General features: G+C 33.7%; 1 protein-coding gene across 1 annotated transcript in view; it reads right to left on the reverse strand.

Moving 5' to 3' along the window:
* Window positions 1–26,318, reverse strand: part of EIF3E (eukaryotic translation initiation factor 3 subunit E) — a 48,675-nt gene that overhangs the window by 12,187 nt on the left and 10,170 nt on the right. Inside the window, exons 5-10 of the mRNA XM_070481483.1 lie at window positions 25,926–26,030; window positions 20,613–20,738; window positions 19,753–19,877; window positions 5,671–5,797; window positions 4,739–4,840; window positions 3,300–3,409 (exon numbers count right to left, since the gene is read on the reverse strand). Coding sequence (XP_070337584.1) covers window positions 3,300–3,409; window positions 4,739–4,840; window positions 5,671–5,797; window positions 19,753–19,877; window positions 20,613–20,738; window positions 25,926–26,030 — 695 coding nt within the window. The remainder of the gene's footprint in view (window positions 1–3,299; window positions 3,410–4,738; window positions 4,841–5,670; window positions 5,798–19,752; window positions 19,878–20,612; window positions 20,739–25,925; window positions 26,031–26,318) is intronic.

A 26,318-nucleotide genomic window follows, 5' to 3' on the forward strand; every position in this document is an offset into this window, starting at 1 on the left:
AAGCTTTCAACCCATATTCTCAAGCTCTGATCTCGGAGATTCTGATTCAGAAGGTCTAGAGTGAGGTCAGAAAATCTATTCTTTTTAAGTTTAAGCTGTTGCTTTTTTTAAAGTTCTCCACACGATTCTGATGTACAGCTAGGTTTAAAAACTCTGGACTAGAGAACAATGATTTTTTTCTACGTATTGTTTACAGGTAAACATTAGCTCTATTGGTCATTATCATGGATTCCAAGTCCTTGGAGTCCGAATTATGAGGTTTGCCTTATTTATAAAAACCCAACTTAAATGCTTAACATTATTTTCAGCCATATTCCTAACCCATTAAAGCGCTTTTAAAAATACGAAGAACTTGGACTGAGTCCTACTGGATGCACCGACCACCACCACCCTTGAACCTTACAACCTAAGATCTCACTGTTGTTCTAAGAAGAATATTTTTTTCATGAAGCTACACTTTCTACTCTGCCCTTATCTTCTTAATTCATTATATTCTAAAGCTATTAAACCACTGATTTTTCACTTCATTCTCTAGCAGGCTGTAATTACAAGCCTAAAAAACTGGTGACCTGATGCAGTGGTTGTCAATCCTGGATGTGCTTTGGAATAACCAACCTTAAGGCACAGCATAGTAGACCTATTACACATCACAGCAGAGCATACTCTGAAAATCTGATCCAGAAAGTTTGGGGTGGCTTCAAGGAATCTGTATTTGTAAAATAAAACAAAACGAAACTCTACAGAGATTCTGAGACATAGAGCTAATCAATGACTTACGGTTTTCCACCTTTATCCTCTGGTTCAAGTGAAACATTAATGACAAATTAATCTAAATCTGGTATTTCTAAAAATATCAACTGTTCACAATGAAAAAGAAAGAATTTATAGTGAGGTACAATACAATGAATGTCAAAGGCCTATTAGCCCAGACTCTGTCATTATATAAGACCTAAGCAGCTTAATATTAGTCTCTGAGCCTTAAGTTTCTCAGCTACAAACAAGAAGGTAAAAACCACTCCGAAACAAAGGAGTTGTACTGAATCAGTGTTTTGTAACACTGTGCTGCCAAAAGTCTTACAGTTTCATTGAGGTGCCTTAGCAGTCAGGAGGGAAGTTGAACAGACATATAGACTAAACAGGGTGAAGGGGGTCTGATTTGATCTGCTTATATATACACATAAATACCCATACTCATATATATAATACCACATTTGAAAACAAGTCCTCCACACAAACGACTTACAAACCCTGGTTCTAGAACTTAAAACTTGAGCCACAAAGTGCTCAAAAGCCACATATGGCTATTGGCTACCACACTGAACAATGCAGATATAAAACATTTTTATCACTGCAGGAAGTTCTACTGAAAAGTTCTAGAGTCGATGATTCAATAACTGGGTGCTGCTGGATTAGAAGCTCCCTAAGGTTTCCCTCAGCTCTAAATTTATTCCCTAATATTTGAAGAAAATGCATTAATTTATGAATCTGAAATCATCTAAGTTAGAAAAACATTCCACAGGTGGCCAAAAACATTTAAACAACCTAAGTAAAAAGTAAATACTATCATTGGAAAAGAAAAAAGATTTCTAGACTTTAGAAAGCCACTAGAACGTAAATCTGAAAACGCTTTAAGACTTTGTCTAAAACTATCAAAAATGACAGGAATCAAAGAACTACAGCAATCCAAGAAAAAAATCAAAAACTACATTCGTGTAAGTTTTTAAAAAATTCTTGGATAATGACAATATCAAATAAAAGTTCACAGAAGCAGTCCCACCATATTACCTTCTTTGAGCTGCACATCTCTCTTGAGTAGACAGGACAAATACTTGATTTTACTGTTAAGGACAGTAAATTGAATCCCAAGAAGCAAAATAATGAATACAAGGTCCCAGAGTTAATAAAGAGGAAGACCTAAACCTAGCACAAAGCTTCTTGCTCATGGACCTCATAAACAAACACCAAAGCGAAAAAGCATGCTCACGGACAAAAACACAAATTCACTAATACAAAGGAAAGAAATTGATTCTTTTAACAAATATTTATTCAGCATGGATACTGTAAACTTAGTATACTACGTGCTAAAGATATAAAAAGTAGAGCCTGCTTTCAAAGGGCTCCCAACAGGGATAGTTAAGTAAGTTCTGGACAAAAAAATCCAAGTGACCAGATTCTAAGGAGAAATGGTGGAAAGTCTGCAAGGGAAACCAAAATATTAGCATCCCTCATTCACAAGTCCAAATTATAAATCTTGGTGGGGAGGAGGAAAAGGCAATGTAAAAATTCAGTTATCTACTGTCCACCAGAGTCCCACATAGATATACCTATCTCTTTATTTTACAATCAACAACTTCTAAGGAATTTGCATATATTCTTTAAGAGAATCAGATTTTTAAAATTACATTTCTGCTAGCTATAGTAAAGTACTAATAAAACTGAAGTCAAGGCTTCAATTCTCATAGGAAAAGCCCCATGATCACACTATACTTCTAACTCTGAAGAACCACTTCAATGACAACCCACTAAAATTAGGCAAGCAAGTATGGATGCCTAAGCAAAAACAAATGGCACAAAAGAAAAACTTTGGTCTACACACAATTCCTAAGAGGCAAACATTAAAGTAGTTAAGTTTTTAAACATTTATGGAGCATTTACTGTTTGACTTCATCTGTGGCCATAGGGCACTGGTTATTTTTCAAATTCTAATATGTAAAATAAGTTTCTAATAGGTTATATAAGTTTCACAATTTTTCCCCCAATAATTTTCTAAAACATCAGAGAAAATTTCAACTGAAATTCATCATAATTTTTCCATGTTTCAACATTTTAGGATGTCACAGGAGTTTTCTATATGAGATGTCAAATATATAATTAAATAAAACAAATTTAATTAACTGAAATGATTACCAAATGTGGTCTTTTAACAGTATTTCCGATTTACTAAGGGCTAACTCCTTATTTGAACTCCTGTTAAAAATCATTCTAATACTGGTTACTTCTCTTCTCTCCCTACATAATAGTATACTAGTATTCTTTAAAAAGATAGCTGACAATCACAATACTGCCTTTAAGTCACCATTTTCAAAAATCATGCTGTACCATACACATGGAAGCTAAAGAAGCTATTTCTGAATATGCAGCATCCTAGAACTCACAAAAGTTAGGATTTTTAATAAATCATTATCAGATTGTTTCCTTTTCCTTCTAAAAGAGAGGGAAATGAAATAAAATTTCAATTAACTGGAATCCTATTAAGTGTTAACTTTAAATGGAAAATACAAATCAAATCAGGTTCTTACTTAATGCTAATACACTGGTGGATGCGACAGAAAGTCTCAAATATGAAGAGACGGGCGTTTTCAATGAAATCCTCAAGACAAGCCACCAAGAAGAAGTCATTCACAAGCACCTATGTGTATAAAATATAAAAAAAATAATTAATGGCACTGACAGGCAATTTTTAAAAGTTTGACTCAAACCCTTTCTGTATGCTTTACTCACTATTCCATTCACTACAATTCTCTCATCTAATATCATGAGTTCTACGCCACAGGACTTTCTAGAACACTACATTCTTAACACTCTTAACAATTTAAACAAGTAAACAAACGCTTAAGAAAAAGACCAAAGAACTTCAATGTTTCCTTGTTCTGTTGACAACGTGAGCAACCTTGTAGCTTTGTCCTCTCCATTATCCTACATAAAAGCTAGGTAGATACCATATCTTTTCCAGCTATTTAAAATAGTTATGAATGGACTACAGATATGCATATTTCTGTGATAATAAGTAGACTCGGAAATCTACAAAGGAAAAAACATCAAGGGGTGGACCCTATTCCACAGAGAATATCATAATTAAAAGAGAATATTTTAACTTCAAAAATAGCAACTAAGTACCCCTCTGCCTCAGGAGGGTCTAGATACTTGATATAACAAATATATACTCATATTTAATGTCACATACGACTACATGAAGACAAATTATCATATTGGATTCTGATTTTATATTTTGTCCAACGCTGGAAAATCACTTCTGAAGATATATTTACATTTTTTTTTTTCCTTAGAGAAATAAGATCTTAGTCCTTCAAGAAACTCTGCCCATTTTTGTGCCAACATTTGGGATCAAAAATGAAGCTGACAGCTAATAATCTGTGGATTTGATAAACGCACTTAGCAGGTAAGTTCTTGGTTTAATTTCTTAAAACTTGCAAACTAACTTACTAAAAAAATAAACATAAATCTAACTCTTTCCGTTGCTCTGAAGGTACTTTAGTTTCTACCAACCAACAGAAGACACTGTAGTTATAAAATTCACTCTTAGCTTGACTGATTTATAGCAAATGTTAAATATAATCATATGAAAAATTCTAAACATAGCCCCACTTGAGAATTGAAATTGAGAATCACAGTTATGAAGTGCAATTCCATACAACCTTGTCCATTTATATGAAATATTTCACAATACTTACTCATTCAGGATAAGACATGCAATTATGGGTGTATATGTGAATTTATAATGTCCCAATGTTTCAACAAACTGTCCTAACAAAAGGGATATACACATGGCAATAATATTAAAAATGTCTTCACCCCAGCACATTTCTAAATAATCTGCTATTTTAAGATTAATAAACATTTCTGATATAATTATTTTAATAAAACACTGAAAAGTTAACTCTCACAATACGCAAAAATTTTAAATATTATTAATTTATAAGTAAAAATTCATACTTACTGATTCACATTCCCTCAGCTTTTTCTGAGCCCCATCAAAGTCAAAGTTAACGTATAAGCATTCAACAAACTCTGTAATTGGGTCTTTATATGTGTAAGACTCCTGTAAAATTAAGTCAAAGGTCAAGTTGGATCTGATTCAACATTCTTTAGTAGACTGCCCCAAGAATATCCCAGTCTTCCTATTTTCTCCTCCCTTACCATTAATTTCTAACAAATTACCTCATATCATCTTCTCAAAGTAATTACTTGTATCCTGATTCCAGGCCACACCTTAAGCTTATAATGCCTTCCAGACCAAGTTCTCTAAATTCTTACCCTAGAACCATTCCAAAAACTCAAATTCCTCTAATGCCAGAAGTCTCCATTAGTCAATAAACAGTGATGAACCTCCCCAAGTATAAGGGTATTCATACTCTACTGAAGGAAATTGTCTTTTTGTATTTAATTTACAGTATTCTTAAAGCAAATAAATATCTGTTATTTTTCTAAACCATAGATATTACTGAGAAACTCACTAAAAATCAGCCAGTAGGACTGCAGCTTTTATGTAACTCAGGGGCTATTAATATTATTCTATGTAAAGGTTACTACTCAGGAATTAGGTAGATAGTGACCTCCCAACAAACAGTTTCAAGCTCCAGATCTCCTTCACTATTTTGCAGTAAGAGCAACACAAATATGCAATGTATATTAAATATCCACCTAGCAGAAAGCAGTGTTCATTCATACCACATATAACATTAAGGATATCTTCGATTTAAAAGATAGTACAATGCCCAATCTGTGGCTCTTGAGTTCTTCTTTCTTCATGTATACTTCGCTATTTTTAAAACACTTTTACCTTAAGAGCTAAGAGTCCTACTTTAGAAAAAAAGGTTAGACCTAAAGTTTAGGCATGTTTTAAAAATCAATAAAAATTTTCGTTTTTACCTGTTGAATAACTTTGACCAGATCTTTGAGTACCTGCCGGCGTTTTCGAACATCTTTGTTTGTTATGACTGCTGTAGTCAAATAGCGGAGAATATGTGGACACATTGTCTGAATTGCATTAAGATACCTAAAGTAAAAATATAAAAGTTATTTAATATTATTAACTTACCTAGTTTTTCTAGATCTATAATCACATGATTTAAAGAAAACACTTAAAACAGCCCATTAGATTGCACACTTTCAGTAAGACTGCAAACTCTTAAGAATGAATATTATAAGGGCCATCTCCTCAAAAGAAAAAAAGAAAGAGTAGTCTAAATCACAGGAACGCCAGCTGGTATTCCCCAATTTGGAGTGAGACGAGAGACACACTTAAGAGGTAAATAATCCTATTATCCTTGCTGAGTAAAAGGATTTTGGAAGGTCCTTATACATGCTGTCAGTCTGTTCCAAAAGACTGCTAAGCTATGACTTTTAGTCATTCACCTATTATGGCAAATGTGTGAAAACCTTCTATGGGCAAATCGCTCACCATAATTAGAAAATCAGGCACTCACACAAATTGAATTCAGGGATGAAAGACTGGAAACTACAGAGAGAAGGAAACATTATTACAATATTACTGGGCTTCAGTTAAATTGGTAGCACTGGAACAAGACAAGGGTGCCCACTATCACAACTCTTATTCAACATAGTACTGGAGGTTTTGGTCAGAGCAATTAGGCAAGAGAAAAGAATAAAAGTAATCCAAATAGGAAATGAAGAGGTGAAACTCTCGCTGTTTGCAGACAACATGATCTTTCACATAGAAAAACCTTAAAGAATCCATTGGAAAACTATTAGAAACAATCAACAACTACAGTAAAGTAGCAGGGTACAAAATCAACTTATAAAAATCAGTTGCATTTCTATACTCTAATAATGAACCTACAGAAAGAGAACTCAAGAATACAATCCTATTTACAATCACAACAAAAAGAATAAAATATCTAGGAATAAATTTAACCAAGGAGGTGATAGACTTATACAATTAAAACTCTAAGACGTTACTGAAAGAAATAGATGATGACATAAAGAAATGGAAAGAGATTCCATGCACATGGATTGGAAGAATAAACAGTTAAAATGTCCATACTACCCAAAGCAATCTACAGATTCAATGCAATCCCAATCAGAATCCCAATGACATTCTTCAAGGAAATAGAACAAAGAATCCTAAAATTCATTGGAGGCAACCAAAGACCCCAAATAGCTAAAGCAATCCTGAGGAAAAAAAACAAAGCTGGAGGCATCATAATCCCTGACTTCAAAATGTACAAGTCATAGTAATCAAAACAGCATGGTACTGGTACAAAAACAGGCACACAGATCAACAGAACAGAACAGAAAGCCCAGAAATAAATCCACACATCTACAGACAGCTAATTTTCAACAAAGGTGCCAAGAACATACAGTGGAGAAAGGACAGTCTCTTCAATAAATGGTGTGGGAAAATCTGGACAACCACTTGCAAAAGAATGAAAGTAGACCATTATCTCACGCCCTACACAAAAATAAACTCAAAATGGATCAAAGACCTGAGGATAAGACCTGAAATCATAAAACTGCTGGAAGGTAGTACACTCTTCGACATCAAACTTAAAAGGATCTTTTCGAATACCATGTCTTCTCAGACAAGGGAAATAAAAGAAAAAAATAAACAAGTGGGACTTCATGAGACTAAAGAGCTTCTGCAAGGGAAAGGAAACAGGATCAAAACAAAAAGACAACCCACCAATTCGAACAAAATATTTGCAAAACATATATCTGACAAGGGGTTAATCTCCATAATATATAAAGAACTCACACAACTGAACAACCAAAAAAACAAACTGCACAATCAAAAAATGGAAAGAGGATATGAGTAGACATTTTTCCAAAGATATACAGATGGCTAAATAAGCACATGAAAAGATGTTCAACATCACTAATCATCAGGGAAATGCAAATCAAAACTACACTAAGATACCACCTTATACCTGTTAAAATGGCTACAATCACTAAGACTAAAAATAACAAATGTTGGAGAGGGTGTGGAGAAAAGGTAGCCCTCATACACTGCTGGTGGGAATGCAAACTGGTGCAGCCACTATGGAAAACAGAATGGAGATTCCTCAAAACACTAAAAATAGAATCACCATATGACCCAGCTGTTCCACTACTGGGTATCTATCCAAACATCTTGAAATCAATAATCCAAAGCGACTAATATACCCCTATGTTCACTGCAGCACCATTCACAATAGCCAAGGCATGGAAGCAACCCAAGTGCCCATCGACCAATGACTGGATAAAGAAGATGTGGGGTGGTATATAGATACACACACACACACACACACACACGCACTGGAATACTACTCAGACATAAAAATACAAAATCATACCATTTGCAACTACATGGATAGGACTGGAGGGTATTAAGTTAAACGAAATAAGCCTGACTGAGAAACACAAACACCATGTGATTTCACTCATATGTGGAGGATAAACAAATACATGGACAAAGAGAACAGTTCAATGGTTACCAGGGGAAGGCGGCCGGGGGTGGGCACAGGGGGTGAAGGGGAGCACTTATATGGTGATGGACAAGAAATAATGTACAAGTGAAATTCACAATGACGTAAACTACTATGAATTCAATCAAAAAAAGGGAAAAAATTGGTAGCACTGGGAATTAGAAAAGGACTAGATGTCAAATAAATGTTAACAGGTCCTTGGCTAATATTTAGCAAATTCTGCTACTCTGATGATCAGCAGCTGGCCACCCTGTCACTCAGTGCTTAACATGTATTTCTTCTCAATTTCCTTAAAGAGCTCCCTGATTTTTATCCAATGAGCACCTCTGAGTACCAGTCACTACGCCAATCTTGGAAAGATTTGTCAAAAACGTCCACTTCTCTCAACTGAATATGAAAACCCCAAAGTAGCCATGCAGCTCCTTCTTCCACCATACCACCATTGACTACTTCCTGCTTTCCCTACTTCTTAAAGCTCACTCCACATAGATTATTCTCCGAAAGACATCCATCTGAAAGTCTAAATTCTAGCCATCCTTCAAGGTCCAGCTCTAACATCAAGTTCTCCCAGACTGTGATATTAATAAATCTTTCTATTTTATCATATTGTAGATTCCCCATAAAATGTTGTTTGAACACTTTAAGGGACCTAGAATCTGATAATAACCTAATAATAATATCTAGTCCCACTTAGCCCCTCTTAAATCCCCTCTAAGCAAAGCAAGGTATAAAAAAAAAAATCAACACTCACTCCAGAATAAAACAATTTCTAGGAAAAGATAATTATACTAATCAGCTAAAAGTTTCATCATCTTAAAAATGAAGCCTGAGCTTCAGGCAGAAATTTTTAAATTGCAGTATTTGTTCAGAACAATTGTTTGCCTCAATACTCTCTTGCCAAAGATCTCACGTACAAGCACAGATGAGTGTGATCATTTTTCTTACTATCGGTTTTGAAGTAGGTAATTTTAGTAGGCATTCATGGAACTCATTCATAAATTTATCCATATAAGATAAAAACTGTAAGTTTATTGTATATGATGTTAAAATTTATTTTTACTTATCTAACTTTCTATCACTGCGTCACATATACCTTTATTGTTTTAACTGGAGGATGATTTCCCTGAGAAATCATCTTTCTCCTTCTGTGCATATACACCAGGGATTAGGAAAATTTTTGTAAAGGGCCAGATAACAATTATTTTAGGTTTTGCCAACCAAGATGCAAAACTGAGAATACTATGCAGGTACTTATATAAAAAGAAAAAAAAATTCCAAAATATTTTATTGACAAAACTCAAAATAGAGTAGTTTAGTACAATTTTTTGTTAATATAGGTTTAAAGAATTCCTTTATTAGTGATAATTTTGCCTAACTGGGCTCAAAGTTAGAGATCCCTATCATTAAAATTTATTGCAAATGTTTGTTAATGCTGATCTATAATGAGATTTTACATGTTCCATTTTTTAAAATGTTTTCTCATGCACATAGGTATTACCAAATACTGATATCAATTGACAAGCATATAACTTTAATTTAGCACATTTATCACTTGGAAGGCATTTATAGAATTCTGCTAAATTCTTCTTTTGATAGCGCCTTTTAGCATATCATTACATTGCAGATAAATCACTTCAAATTCAACTGCGCATCTGAATAAATTTTGAAATAGGGAAATCTCCTTTGTACTTACAATGAGGTATAAACTTTCTGGAATAGCAATTTGAGCTCAAAAAATTTATCTGCTGCAAATTTGTTTGGAAATGAAGGTCTCATTTCTTATTTTAACATGTGAAAGAACAAAAAATGTATAAAACAGCAAACATCACTTGTGATTCATATTATGTTAGTTGTCATTAAAATGATTACTTCAGTTTAAGTATTGCTTGTAAGTACTGTTTTGTTTTATAATATCAAAAGTTAATTTCCAGAGCCACTCAGGGCTTAATAATAGCAGTTGAGGGCAATTTTTCTCATTAAGAAAAATTTCAATCTCGCCCCAAGCTCAAAAAAGTCACAATAAAACTTTGCAACTGATAGGCCATCCAACTACTGTGTAGCAGGGAATGAGATATTCTATTTCTGACAAAAATTCAGGTACTGACAACAGTTAAGTCCAAAAGAGCAAATGCAGTTCGCTGTTGACAGTGCTCAACAGTTCAAAAACACCCCACAGAGCCAAGTATTTCCCACAAAGTACCTGGGGATGAATAATGCAATGAGTAACACCTCATAGTTTCACAAGCTTTGTAAATTTCTCCAACTAAGCCTTTTTCTCCTTCACACATATTTACCAGCAAAAGTTTTAGCACATCTTACTAGATTCCACTTCAGGATGTAATAAATTAGTGTTTTCTCAATTTTGAAAATATTTTCACCTGTAGTTGTTCCAAACAGATGGAGGCATATTCTTCAGTCATTTCAAGTCCAGCACTGATTCCTCAAATCAATAACAACTAAGCCATATGGGTAACATCTATGGACCCATCAAGAGCCAAGGAAAAACATTAAAAATCATGCGCCCTGTTTATTAACTGACTATGCTGATGTTGCTCCCAGTATCTTCAACTCTGAGTGACTGTTCTCACCAAAAGGCTAACAGTTTTAAACAAGTTGATTTTTTCTGAACATATTTCTTTGGCTCTGCAATTCAATAGACCTTTAATCACTATTGCTAAATGTTTTTCCTTATTTGGCTAACAAAAGAGCCACTCAGAAACTTACTTTGGTTGAAGCCTCATTTTCATTAATTTTTGTAAGGAAATTCTGCTGTAATGAGACACCTTGTTTCACATTTCCTAATTTTTCTGACAGTTGCCTTGCTGTCAGTTGAGAATATTGTAATGAGTGCTTACAGTCTGGTAATGTGGATGTATACCGCATTCTTCTAGTATACCTATAGCCCCAGTTCAAAGCTTTGCTTTCTAATTCGATACAAAATAATCCCCTCATTCCATTGTGCCTTAAAAGCAAATCTGAAGTCCACTTTTCTTGCTTTGAAATGATGAGTATGCACTGGTAATAAAAGAAGTAAATGTTGTGGTATGGTGATACACACAGCACTGAAACACTGTCCAGGTATAAGTGCAGCATCACTGGGATTCACAGTGCACTAAGTAGCAGTGTGAGGCAACTAGAGTGAAACAATGCATGGTCTCTGTCAGTCACAACAATTCAACTCTGCCATTACAGTTCAAAAGCAGCCAAAGATAATATACAGACCAATGAGTGTGGCTGTGTTCCAATAAAAATTCACAGACACTGAAACTGTAATTTCATATAATTTTCACATCACAATACATTCTTTTTTTTTTTTCAGTTTAAAATGTAAAAGCCAGTCTATATTGCAGATCTCAAAGAAAGAAGCATGGGCCAGATTTAACCCACGGTCTATAGTTTGCCGACCCCTGATATACAGCATTATCATAACGCCTAACTTCTAAGCACAGCAGGGACTCCCTACCTTCTAGGGCAGATGCAATCCTTCTTATGTACGTATGTATCTATATAGATCTATATATAAAGGAGGGGAGTGGAGATTAAGGGTGATTCTTGTGAAGTTATCTTACTTCACATTCTTGAAGATCAGTAATTATATATTTAGTTCAAAAACAAGCAAAACTACAGATGTGGTTAACAGCCTACACATAACTGTTAAGCTCGTTTGTTTTCTTTCGTTTTTTTTGAGGAAGATTAGCCCTGAGCTAACTACTGCCACTCCTCCTCTTTTTGCTCAGGAAGACTGGCCCTGAGCTAACATCCATGCCCATCTTCCTCTACTTTATATGTGGGACGCCTACCACAGCATGGCTTTTGCCAAGCGGTGCCATGTCTGCACCGGGGATCCCAACTGGTGAACCCCAGGCCATTGAGACGCAGAACGTGCGAACTTAACTGCTGCGCCACCAGGCCAGCTCTTTTTTTCTTTTTGAGGAAGATTAGCCCTGAACTAACATCTGCTGCCAATCCTCCTCTTTTTGCTGAGGAAAACTGGCCCTGAGCAAACATCTGTGCCCATCTTCCTCTACTTTACATGTGGGACACCTACCACAGCATGGCTTGCCAAGCAGTGCCATGTCTGCACCCGTGTCCTGAACCAACCGGTGAACCCTGGGCCGCCGAATCGGAACGTGTGCACTTAACAGCCGCACCACAAGGCCAGCCCCCTATCTCTCTTTCTTATCATCTCCTTTCTTCTTTGTCAATTGAAACTTAAGGGTCAGATCGATTTTCATCTCCACTAGACTCTTCTAACTTCTCCAGGTCTCATTTGTTACACCTACAGCATGTTTAACATTCACAATACATCTGTACTTAGTTAAATGTGCTCTTAAGCTACCTCTTGTGTTATTTGTTTGGAGTATAAACTACTTAAGAACAGAAGCTTTATCTTCTCTATTTTGGAAATCTATTTATTAATTATTTTTTATTTTAAATAAGAGCCTCAGTATCTATTGTGTTCTGAAATGTAACTCCCTAACAGGTAAGTAAAGATGCTTTAGTTTATTTTTTCCTCAAGCACAACACTGCTCCAATTGCACAATTTTACGGAAATTTTTTCTAGTGTTTTCTAATTGCAAATCAGAACATTCAGTAATCAAAGGATAAGACAAGATATGCCCCCCAAATAAAAAATATCTAAGAACCTATTATGTACAGGATGCTAAAAAAATACAAAGAATATGGGGCAGACTGGAAGGCATAGTGGTTACGTTCGCATGCTCCGCTTCAGCAGCCCAGGATTCATGGGTTTGGATCCCAGGTGCAGACCTACACATCACTCCTCAAGCCATGCTGTGGTAGCACACCACATATAAAATATAGAAAGAATAGAAATTTTGCCCTCAAATACACTTAGAATCTAGTTGGGGAGATAATGCAATCATATGTTTTTTATTTATTTTAAAGGCATTAGTCAAATACCAAATATAAGGTAGACACGGTATACAGGACTTCATGAAGGAAGTAAACCTAAGCTGGAGCTTAAAAAATAGGCAGGCTTTGGATAGGTACAAAAAAAGAAGACAAGGGCATTTCCAGAAAGACAGGCTAAAAAATAAAAAAGAAGGCAAGAGACTTAGTAGAACTTCAGAGGATGGAATTTTAGATGGGGATCTTAGAGGTCATCTTCAGCTACGGCAGGTAAAATACTTGCATGAAAGAAAGTTTTCTTATCAGGAACAATTAGGAAATACAGGAAAAATAAAGGCAGAAAGGTCAATCAGGACAAATTCTGGACACCATCTAGTTGACTGTTATTAGTAAAACTTAAAAATTTCTTAGGAAATTTGTTATTTTTATTTAGAAAACACATTAAACTCTCTTGCTAACTGAACTTTGATTCTTTCTTTTTACAACTGGAGAGTAACTAGGGCATTGTATTACAAATGCTTTCTTTTCCCTAATAGCATCTACATTTGGTGGCAAAGCTTCATCTCGAATAGCCTATGGACACTGCTCTATCTTACACTTGATACTTTATCTTCTATATTATGCTACATTTAAAAGTTCAACATTTTTTAAATGTGTAAATCATCTCCAATTTAGATTCAGAATAAATTATTGCAGAAATGGTAACATATTATGACATTAAGAAAGTTTAACCTGCACTGGCATCTAAACTTTCACTTCAAGGACAAAAGTATAAATTATCTCCAATGTACCTTTATATTTTAAAAAGAGCCTGAAACCACAATCTATATAAACTATCAATTTAACATACACTCAATGAACATTATATTGTATTACTGTGCTATTAGAAATTAAAAACAGGAAGAATATACTTTCTCCATTAATTTCCAGTATCAGAGACAATGGAAAAACATACTGATTGCAGACATACAAATACAAATTACACGCTACTTACTAGTTGCTATTCTACTTAAAGAATACGAAATCCAGGAAAATGGCTGAAACAATCATCTGTCAAACCAACTGGGTGTATTCTCATATGAAAAAGTTAGAATTAAGCAAAAATCAAAATAAGCCATGAAGACATTACTAATTAGGAAGAAAATTATGATGGTAACCTGACCCTATAGCAGTAAAGGCAGAGAGCACAGTATTTTGGTGAAAACTGAAAGTTGTAATACCACTGAGCAGCTTTCTTATCCACATTTTGCTAACAGGCTGTTTCTGTTAAAAAATGGTTCCAAAGGCGTGAAGTTCTTATTGGGCAGATGAAAATACTCAAAAACTGATTTGTGGTGATGGTTGCACCCCTTGGTAAAGTTACTAAAAATCACTGAATTTTAAACAAACAAACAAATGAAATCTTCTGTTACCTTAGCACATGAATAAAGGTAGTGGCACCATACTATACTATCAGTCACTGTTATTTGTCACCACCACACTCTTGCAGTTTGAAAAAAGAAAAATGCTGGTTTCAACCAGGTCCCTGATTAGGTAGTAGAAATTAATTTTTTTAAATTTCAGCCCTTGTGGACTAATCTTTTTAGTATTCTATATGACTAACTAGGAAGTGTGTACAAAGCTCTTCTGCTGTACACTTCAGTGTCATGTTTGCCTAAAAAAGAGCACTTACATGATTGATTTGCAAGCTGAATTAGCTGCTTTTCTCACAGAACGCCATATATAAAGAATGACACAAATCAAGGCTTTCAGACTTGGGTGTTTGGCAGACATTTTCTAGAAAATGAAGTGAGCCTATCCTCCAATGTCACTATTGTCACTATTCTCCCTAAATTTTTGTTTTTAAAAATTATTTTTCATAAAAATAGATGTCAACTATAATCAATTTACTATTTGCCAATTAATAAATTTTTAATTTTCCAGTTTGAATTTCTAATACAGAAAATATCAATGGATTTTGCCAACAAAAACAAAACTTCACTCCACGATTCTCAATAGTGGAAAAGGGTTCTAAGAACAGAAAGTTTAAGAACCATTCACTTGTAACAATAATATTCCCAAAGATAATTCTGATGTCAATATTTTTCTTCTGAACTTTCAATGGCTCCTCAGTGTGTATATCTAATTTGGATCTTGGAGGGGGTGAGAGGCTCTTATTCGATGTTCCATTAGGGTCCTATTTGCCTCACAAAGTTAGAATGAAGAATATCTCCCCATGTACACATACTTTTTAAAAAGCTCCAAAATAACCAATAAATCCATCAAAACTCAGACTCCTTTTAGTGGAACCATTAAAAAACAAAACAAAATAAAACAAAAATATCTCACAATACCTTCCTCAGTTAGCTGATCTAATAAGGTTTTACTTGTGTCACCTGGGGCATTTCAGGTTTTGGGAATATCATGTGAGTATATACAGTACTTCCTTACGATTTTTAATTTCTATTATATCACTCATCATATAAAGCCATTTGCATTTCTAATTCTTTTTCCATTTTGAAATTAAATTATCAACTTTAAGATTAGTAATTTCAATGATTTCTAATACACGGCTGATTTTATTTTCATTTCCTTTGTTGTGTTTTTCTTTTAAAGCAAGGTTTTAAAAGTTGAATAAGTACTTGAAGCTATGAATTAATTTTTGAGTGATGCTTTGGCAGATATTTCATCATTATTAACATTTAATCTCTTCTTTGTTATTTATGACTTTTAATAATTTCTACTTTTAATGTATTCTGTCCAAAAACTACAATCTATAAAATTTCTATTCTTTTAAATTAACTGGGAGATTTTTAAATGGTATAAGGTATTGTCTTTTATGTATATGAACCATGGAAATACAAATGAAGGCCTTAAACCTATTAGTAGAATATAGCTTGATAATTTAATAAGTCTTAATTTAATTGTTATTTAATTATATTTCTATGACCATGTACCTTTATCTTACTTTAAAATATAAAAGCCTACTTTGTTGCACTGTTTTCCCTATAAGTTTCATTTTTTATCTTAACAAAACTTTCTGTATTTCAACTGAACTACTCCTCTATTTCTAATATCTGTAATAAACAGTTCAACTATGAATTAAATATATTCTGTTTTAATTTCATATCAGCCATAAGGTTGTCAGAAACTAATCCAAACTGTTTCCCTCTTATTTGTATTACAGAATTTTCACAGTGGGTTTGAATATTTTTATTGTTCTTGTTTGCATGTTTCCCTTCTTTATGTGAAAACATTGAAAAAGTCAGTTGAATCTAATGTTCTTCTCTGGATACATACATAACTACAAAATCACAGGAGCGTGGGTCTACTAGCAAGTAGTAGCATGGAAAGCCAACTGCTAGTGATTCTCATGGCTGAGTTCAGGAAGAGCTGTCCTTATGCTGAACCCATCCACTAAGTGTCAAGATTAGAGTCAGCTATTATAGGCTTCAATGTTTGGGTCAAATCTGCTCATTCAGGGTTGGCTCATTCTCTCATCTGATTTTGGGGATATCAATCAACTCTTAATCGACTCTTATTATCCAAGACGGAGGCAAAATATGACGTTATTGTTATTTTTAATCTCTTTTCATTTGAATGCATGTTTGATTAATCCTCCATAATTATTGAGAAATATATCCTTAATTCTTGAGCTTGAAATTCTCACAAAACACCTTTCTTTATAAGATGCATGGATATTTTAACATTAAAGACAGATATGTAGCTATTTTACTCACTCACTGACATTCTCAAATTTCTTGCAATGATTTTCCAATCATTTTTCCAGATACTCCAGATTCACCCAATATTGATAGGTCTGCATGAGATTGTAACTGTCAGTACCACAAATAAAAAAGCCTCTTCTAAAATATAATGGTTGCACAAAGTGTACACGAAAAAGGTACTTCTCAAGAATCAAGAGTAGAAAGGGAAATAAGATTGTCCTCAGAGGATTAAATAAACAATGCACCAGAGCAGAAAGAGATGAATCAGTTTAGTGAAAGAAAGCTACCAGATCAGGAAGACTTGAGAAGAACCTGATAAAAGATATTAACATATTTAAATCACTATGGGGCAAAAAGCAAGACAGATGGACAGTGAGAGGTACTGATCTGAAATGGAATCATGAAAAGTAAAAAGCAAATCTTGGAAATGCCCATCCAAATGTTTAGGGCGACATAAGTGCCAAAAAATGTTCATAATCTGGTCCTAGCGGCAAGAATACTCCAATTATGAAAACGGCTATGTTAGGCCAGCTTAACCTGATGGAGCCATTAAACATTCCAGTCATGAATTAATTTCCTATTCTGATTTAAAGTACTCATAAGGAAACCTTCTGTTTATTATATGGTTTCCTATGTATCAAACCTACAGGGTCAGAACAATCTGGCCCAATGTTTTCATGTACTTAGTCCTCTTAGCACCGACACTTCTCATTTTATCAGTCCTTTCTGAGGTTGGTTCAGCTTTGCTCTTCACAATCCCAGCTCTAATATACCGCCAAATAAAGCTGTGAGCTTATTATGCCAAAGGCAGAAAAGAGTAATACCACCTTTGTAGGATCTTATTTTAGTGGACAGTGGCTTTTTTTTTAACATTTTTTACTTAATTCAACATATGGACTATGATTTATATAACTTTCCAGATTACAAACAACCCATCATAGCATCCAGCAAATAGTAAAGTGTATATATAATTTTAAAAATTGTACATACACAATTTTAATAATTTCCCAGAAACAGAATTTCTTTAAGGAGGAAAAACAGCTCAGACAGAATGAGGCTGTTATGTACACATTAGTGAATAATGTGACTCTGGAAGGCATACTCCAATGCCATAAAATATCTCCAATAAAAAAAAGAATAACTATAATGCTATGTAAATTATGAAATTTTATCTCTCATTATTTACATTTAAATATAAGGCTGGAATGCAGGCAAAGATCACACATTGTCTTCTATCTCACTCAATGCCATGGAGTTTTTGGTTTTTCTATTTTCAAGGAAAAAAAAACATAATTTCCTGACACAAAAATTCCTCTGCCCAAGTTCAGTTTTAATGAACTGAACCAGCATGTTATGCAAATACTGACTAAACACATTAATACTGAACTTAAGCTGCGATGTTAATACAAAAAATAAACGAGACATATTTCTGTTAAAAGTGCTTTTATATACCAGAGTCAGGGAAACATTCAGCATTTAATGCAGAGAACATGATATACACCATTTAAAAATGACTCCCCATTTCTACATGAAAAAAATTACTGGCACTTCTTGGTTGGCTAAAAATCTTCCATCTGTATTACCAATAACTTAATTTCTCTTACATTCAAAGTCCTGTTGGTTATGTTAACAACTTAACTGTAGAGGTCAAATATTTTAGAGTCTTAAAAATCTTACTAAAATGAGCATTTAAAGAACATGTTTATTAACCTGACTCAATCCAGATAGTTTTATCTCAGCAATTCATGCAAAAATATCGCTATAGAGTATTATCTTATTTCCAAGACTGAAAATTACAAAACAATTTAAAAACAGGTTGTTCAATCTTCACTGATGTTTTATATTAGAAGGGCATTACACCATCTATTCATAAGCTATACTTTTATAAATTAAAATACACATTTTAGAAAAAATGCTAATTTGACAGACAAGAATAAGCAGAAATCAAGTGAAATGTAACAGAATTGTATCTTCATTTGAGTTAACAAATAAGAAAAACATGGCTCAAAGTGTTTATGTGAAATTTAGCCAACAATACAGTCAATACAAACAATAACATGAAGCAACTGCTCAACTATGTTATTGCAATCTTAGGCAGTAATATAAGCATATGTACTGGTCATAGGAGCTAATATTACCACTGTAATCTACAAGGCTTAGATAACAATCCTAGAATAAAATTTCAATTTTAAAGATCCAGATTTGAAGGCCGCTACAGTTAAACTGGTGATTAAGGACAGAAACTAAAATACTAAAGAATCTGAAAAACTACATTACTTGATAAAACCAGAGATATTTAACCTGAAGGAAGGAGAGAGCAGGAAAAATTATCTACAAAAATCTGAAGTGTTTTCATAAAGCAGTCTTGTTTCCTGTTGTTCTAAACAAACAAATAAAAAATAATGTGAAGAGTCAGAAGCATTGATCTCAATTGGAGGAATACATTTTTAAAAATGATTTCTAACTAACAATAGAACTATCTAGTTCGTAAAGCAGTAAATTTCTTATCATCAAAAGCTGGATGATCAAGCAATGATGATATAAAAGGAATTCTCCTGGGATGTATATATTCTTTCCAAATAATATGGCCTAGAGCCTTAATTCTAAAGCTTTAATGTATACAAGAATTACCCGGGATCCTGTTAAAATGCAGTCTGATTTACTTACTCTAGGATAAGGCCTGAGAGTCTACATGATACCTATGCTACTGGACCAGGGACCATGCTTAAATAGCACTATGAAGGGCTTAAGAGTACACTTTTATAAAATAATTTACTTAAGAATTACATATAAGCTTTTTCAATTAACAAGCAAATATACCACACGTAGAGGGGAAAAAAATGTGTTACAACAAACTGAAATGTTAGAGAGAAGCACATTTTTAAGTTTAAGAAAATCTATATAATTTCATATAATTAAAGCCAAAATTATACAGTGAAATAACTTACTGTGGCTGGTAAAGGAAGAGATCAATAATGTTATCACGCCCTTTGGGGTGGTTGAAGAAAACAAATAGAGACCAGTGAATGAGCCATGTTCGCTGCTGAAGAGACTGGAGCGGAGAACTCACAGACTGAAGGATTAAAAAATGCATACACAGGAAATATTAATATACAAAACAGAGGCAAGAGAATAATTTTTGTTAAAATTATTTTTTAAATTCAGAATTTTTTAAAAAATTCTTTTAATGAAAAGAATTTTTGTTAAAAACAAGAACCTTCTAAGGCACAGGCTAGAGTCTTTATGTTCGAGGTCCAATCTCCTATACCCTCTACTCTCTGCACGACCTTTGACTAAAATTTCCCTGTTCTCAGAGACAGATTCAATAACGTCCACTAAGCCATTTTTATAGAAGCTGTAAATTATACTCATTTCAGAAAATATTTTAAAAGCAAGGGCTGAACTAAACACTCCACAATAAGTGGTTTTATTGAACATTAAATATAAATGAAAACTGTCATCTTCTGCCCAGGTCTTTCAATAATACGTTGCACTAATAGAACTGTGTCATTTTTCACTGGTACAGATGAAAAAGGCACAGTAGCTGTTCACAGAAACGAAAACTGAGTTCTCTTCTCTAACAGCCTAAAGAAGTTGACAGGTTCCTTCAAAGAGATTCAGTAAAACCAGTCAACCCACTAACCCTCTATGACTTTTATATCAGGTCTACAAAATCTAACATGAACATTTTAGTTTAGCTTTTTTTTCCTTCCTTCTCTTTCTAAAAAGTGCACAGTGTTTTCCTTATCAGAAAGCATGAGGGATACACAGAAATTTCAGAGAATCATCTTGAAAAAGTGGAACTCACATTATTATCTATGGTCTCTTTTAACCGTGTAAGGTCTTCCATGGCAGCATCCCAATTCTGCATTAAGATTTCAGAGGCCAGTTTTCCCCAGAGTGAACTCAAAGCATTTCTATCCGTTGCTGGAACCTGTTTAAGCCATAGTAATCAATTATATTCTGAATACTCCAGATGAAAAAAAGATAGTATTTTATACTCTACATATCCATCTAAACTACTGAAAGACCTGAAGCTCTCCACCCAAAACTCCAGTTATCTAAGTCCTTATTGGCTCATACTGGTTAAACCGATTCAAATAGCTTTCATTCAACTTAATTTATTAAAAATATTCAGATCTTTGATATTCACTCTAGATCCGAAAAGAAAACTAGGAAATAGCACAAGTGTTTTAGGGTAATCCACTTCAGATAATTTATACACAACTAATCAAATTTTAGGCACCTAAAACTTTGAAAATTAAGTTAGATTCAGAGGCAATTTGTTGCTAAAATCACTGCAGTGAAGATGTGGGAAATCAAGACTTATGGATCTCATCTATGATTTACAGCAATTATTGCCAGAACAAAAGAATTTTCCAAATTATGACACAAATGGAAGGGGTTATAGAGAGAAAAGGAAAAAAGCAGGTCTACTGGTTAATAACAATTAATAATTATCAAAGGAGTATGTACTGAGTAATAAAAGTTCATTTTCTCATATAATCCTAATAAAAACCCCATAAGGTAAATAATTTTTTTATCTCCATTTTAAAGAGGGGGAACTGATGCATGGAGAATGTAATTTGCCCAAAATTACACTTCTAATCATGAAAGCTCTAAATTTTCTGCCACCCTCTTAACCTACCAAAAAAGGAGAACTAAGGGCCACTCTACCTCTTCTAGCCACTGGTAGAAGAGGGTCACAAATCTAAAACACCTAAAACACTAAACTAGACTAATAACAAAAATGAGTAAAGGAGGATTCTCAAAACAAGGTAATGGAAGTAAACAGAAAGACTCCAAACTGATCAGATGCATTCAAGCAACAGAAGTGAGGGTACTGGAGGGAGAATACATTGCTGCACCCCAAGCTGAAATTCTGAGTTTAATTTTTCACTGAAGCACTAACATAGCAGTATAACTGTAAAGTATTATTAGTATATATTACGAGTAAAATAGAATTGTATGGGCAGGATTGGAAATACAACCACCAATAATTCTGGCTCTACCACTTACTACAAATAGCTGAACCATTTGTGCTGTAGCTTCCTTATCTACAAAATGGGGATAGTAATAGAACCCACTTCAGCTGTATGATTTAAATGACATAATACATATAAAAAGCCTACATCATCATCTGATACACACTAAGAACTCAGGAAATGTGAATCAACATCAAAATGATAATGATAATGATGATATCAAAATAATGAGAAATGATGATATCAGAGGGCTATAGGTATCTAAACAACGGGGACCACAACCATTCCTAATTCAGACTCTGCGTATACTGAGATTCTTCTTTTCATGGCAGTAATTAACTCAAATGTACTGGATAATATTTAGCAAACTCTAAGAACAGGCAAAGAGCAGAGACTTAATTTGTAAATTAAACTTTTAAACATATCCATGAAACCACTGGTTCTCCCTATTTTTAAAATATTGTTGTTCCGTGCCATCAAGTCGGCAAAAAAAAAAACTTACACACGAAATTTATGACAACTTTATTTGTAATAGACAAAAACTGGAAGTAATCCAAATGTTCATCAATAGATGAATAAACAGACTTTAGTATATATTCATAGAATAGAATACTACTCAGCAATAAAAAGAATCAAACTTCTCATACACACAGTAACACAAATGAATCCCAAAAACTTGCTGGTCAAAATAAGCCAGGCACATATATCATTCCATTTATACAAAATTCTAGAACAGACAAAACTGATCTACAGGAATATAAAGCAGATCAATGGAGGAACCAGGGGTAACATATAACTGAAAAGGGGAACAAGGGGTCTTTCTGTGTCTTGATTTGGTGGTAGTTGTATAGTATATGCATTTATCAAAACTCATTGAAATTAAAAAACTTATTTATAAAAATCCATAAAATTACAGTTCAAATTATAAAGGATAAAATGTTTGATCCTTACAAAGAAATCTGAGTATTAATACTTCAACAAATCTAAGATGCCATCAATTTTAAAATACATTTTATGTTCCCAAAACCACAACCAATTCAAGACACATTCCAATTTCAGACGTTAAAAAGTGATGAACTATGTACCTGAGAATCAACATGAAATAGACATCTTTTACACTGACATCATCAAACAAAGTACATCAGATCCAAAACTTTGATCAAGATCGTAAAGCTACCAAAAGTCATCATTACTCAAGCTTTTTCGAGTCAAGGAGAAGTATCTTTAAATCAAATGGCATGTACTTACAGTAGATAAACTTTAAATTCTGAGTGGAAAAATAAACCTCACACCAAAAAAATATGATCACCAACAATCCTAGCATCTCAAAATCACTTTTACTTCAAATAGCTGCCAGATGAGGGGAGGGGTTATAGTTTGAAGCCAGAACAAATGCCACAATGAGGGCAGATTTTAACAAAATAATTAAAATACATGTTAATAACTTCAAAATAAAATGTTAAAAAATTCCTACCAAATTTGCTCCACCATTTCATTTCAAATTAATGCATTTCTTAGAGCACAAATCAAACAAGGTTCATAACCAAATAAGGTGCATTTAAACACTCCTTGATGTATTCTAAAAGCCACCAAGTCTTTTTAAAATAAAAGTAGATTCTAGGGTCACACAGCTTTAATTTATACAACACTGACCTACAATAGGTCACTTGGAGAGTCAAATTCTAATCTCAGATCATAGTTACAATGGTTCTTTCATAGCTTATGTTTCCCCAACCATAGATTTAAATAACCAACTACCAGAAAAGAAATTTAGAAATGAAAAAGAGTTATTGCAAAAAAATAAAATTAAATAACTAGTAAGTAAAACATTGACATTATTCATCTTAAATCCAAGACAGGATTTTTATCTTTGCTACTAATAAGATTTCAAACAAATACAGAGATTTTATAGTAGAGTCTATCTAAATAAAAAGAAAAAGAGAAGTGAAATAATCTGTTCTTTTAAACTTAGCTTGGTTAGCTTCTATCAATATGCCAACAGGAAGTAACCAACTCCCACCTACCTCAAATGTTTTGTGGCACAAGATGGGACAAAAATATAAAAATAAATTGCACATAATTTGCAAGACTACAGCATCACTATATTTTGACTGCTCTTAATTTTATGTCCAGATCATGGTATTCAATCACTTAACCAAATGCCTTTTCAGTTCCAGTACAAGATTTGTGAGGCAATGCAAAAGCTGAAAACTAACCAGGAAGTTTTTTTAAGATAGGGAACTAATTGGATCTTCATATTTTAAAAAAGTAAACACAAAAACTCCACAAACCTTTAAGTGTATATCATTTGTAGAAATTTTCAGACTAATTATAAAACTATACTACATAAACATAATGATACTATTAAAACTAGAATATATGTTCGGATAAAAGCTTTTTGTAGCAATATAGCAAGTTTTTTAATCCCCAAAAGGTTCATGCGTACTGCTCTGGCTCAAGTCCATGTCACTACAGTTGGCTCTTCATACCAACCTGCTTTCAAGGGTGGATATGTTAGAAGAGTTTCAATATCTGGATTTCCAGCAGTTACCTTAAGTTTCCATGTCTTAGCAAAATGGCACATTCACTCACTGACCAGCAACAATAAATTTACTGTGCTAGAACTCTAACATGACACTAAATCTTCATTCTCAAAATTCACTCCCAGCATTAACAAATGATATGAATAACCAACCCTTTTCATGTACCTGTAATCATATCAGGCTTCTGATTTTACAATCCTGGTTTAAGCTGTTTACATTTCCAAAGTAATCAACTTTTGTTCTCCTAAATCCTTCATAATATTCAAAGTAAAACTGATGGAATTTTCTGATAAGCCACTACAAGTTTAGCATCACTGATTACCTTCAATGCACTTGCAAGCTAACCACAGCTAACCTGTAAGTTAAGAATTCATTTACAAATGGGAGCAAGGGAAAAATAAATTTTTTTCAAATCAAACTTGGAAATAAACTAAAAATATTTATTTCTTTTAAGGAAGGATGGTAGTTTTAAAATACGAAGTTGTCTAAGTACTTTTCTAAAGTAGGAATTACCTAAATTAGTAACACCAAACTCTTCCTCTACCCCAAAAAAGGAAAATTTAATTTCCTAGAAAACAACTAAAGAAAGCAGCCACTAGTCTTTTCTTTGTGGCATGCGGGGCTAAAAGAAAAAAGGCACCAGAAAACAGAGACAGAAGAAATGGACTCTTCAAAGGTTGAAGGACAAAAAGTCCCTGTCTCAAGAGGTTATTTTCCAACTTCTAGGATTAATTAGAGAAATCAGAGACTTAGGTAACTAGCTTACCAACCCAAAGTGAGTAACAAATAATTTCTCAAATGAGAGGCTAGTAAACCAAGGGCATTTTGATAATTCTAGAAGGCATTTATTAATACAATTAACTAAACAGAAGGCAGAGTGAGAAAGAAATCTGTCAATTTGAAGCCCTAATTTTTCCTCTGGCTTCACACAACTCTTTCTTCCCTAACAAAAGCACTGAAATCTAGAATCTTGTCAGACAAATGAAGATAACAAAGGGGATACTTTGTAATTAGCAATTTCCTCTAATAGCACCATTTAAACTTATCTACCCTCTACATAAAGAAAAAAAACTGAGCTTTGTATTCTAATAACTAAGGGCAGAAATAAATGGAAAAAGCTACTATTAAGGCATAGAATCTTTTCAAATATCATTGGAATTCCACAGTTGTTTAGAACAAGTTCAAAGAATATATATACAGCACAAAATACTGAATTAAAATTAGGAATAATGGATTTATTCAATAAATACTTATTATTAAGTACCCACAATATGCCACTCATTGTGCTGTACAGAAATATTATAACAAATTCATTACATAACAGCAGTGTAGTAATGCTGAAATCACACAATTATACATAAAACAACAAATTAGTGGTTCCTACTTTTGGATTTCAAGGACAAGTTAAATCTCCCTCCAAATTTTGATGCCGTGATACAAGGTTTCCTGTTTCTATTTCTTTTTTTGGGGGGAAAGTTGCTTTATTTTTTTCTCCTTTTGCCAACAAATGCTGAAAACTTAACGGAAAGATCCAAATCTAAACATACGTTATAAGGAACCAAGGGAATCCCACAAGAGAAAAACTTTACTTACCAACACTCTAAAGAAGTAAAGATATTCTGCTGCTCCAGAGTAATTCCCACATTCATACTGGAATTTTGCATACCTGTAGAGTGTATCTAAATATTCCTGCCGAAACTAAAAACAAGTGAACAAAAGTTTAAGTTCTATTTTTAAATTTAGACTTTTAAAACTCAAACCATTTACTCCTTTAAATGTCCCCAGAAGTCAATTCTTTCAAAGTCTCCCAAAAGTTGCCACCAAAAAAAATACCATGATCAGAAAACCATGACCCTTAAAATATACATTAGGAATTACTGGATTTAACATTCAGTCCTGGCCTCAAAGAGTTATGCATTCTAATGAAACCGACTTTGCTGCAATACAAGCTGGAACTGCAGCTGAAGGACTGATGAGCGAGTCCCT

Source organism: Equus asinus, chromosome 12 (genome assembly GCF_041296235.1).
Source record: "Equus asinus isolate D_3611 breed Donkey chromosome 12, EquAss-T2T_v2, whole genome shotgun sequence".
Classification (NCBI taxonomy): domain Eukaryota; kingdom Metazoa; phylum Chordata; class Mammalia; order Perissodactyla; family Equidae; genus Equus; species Equus asinus.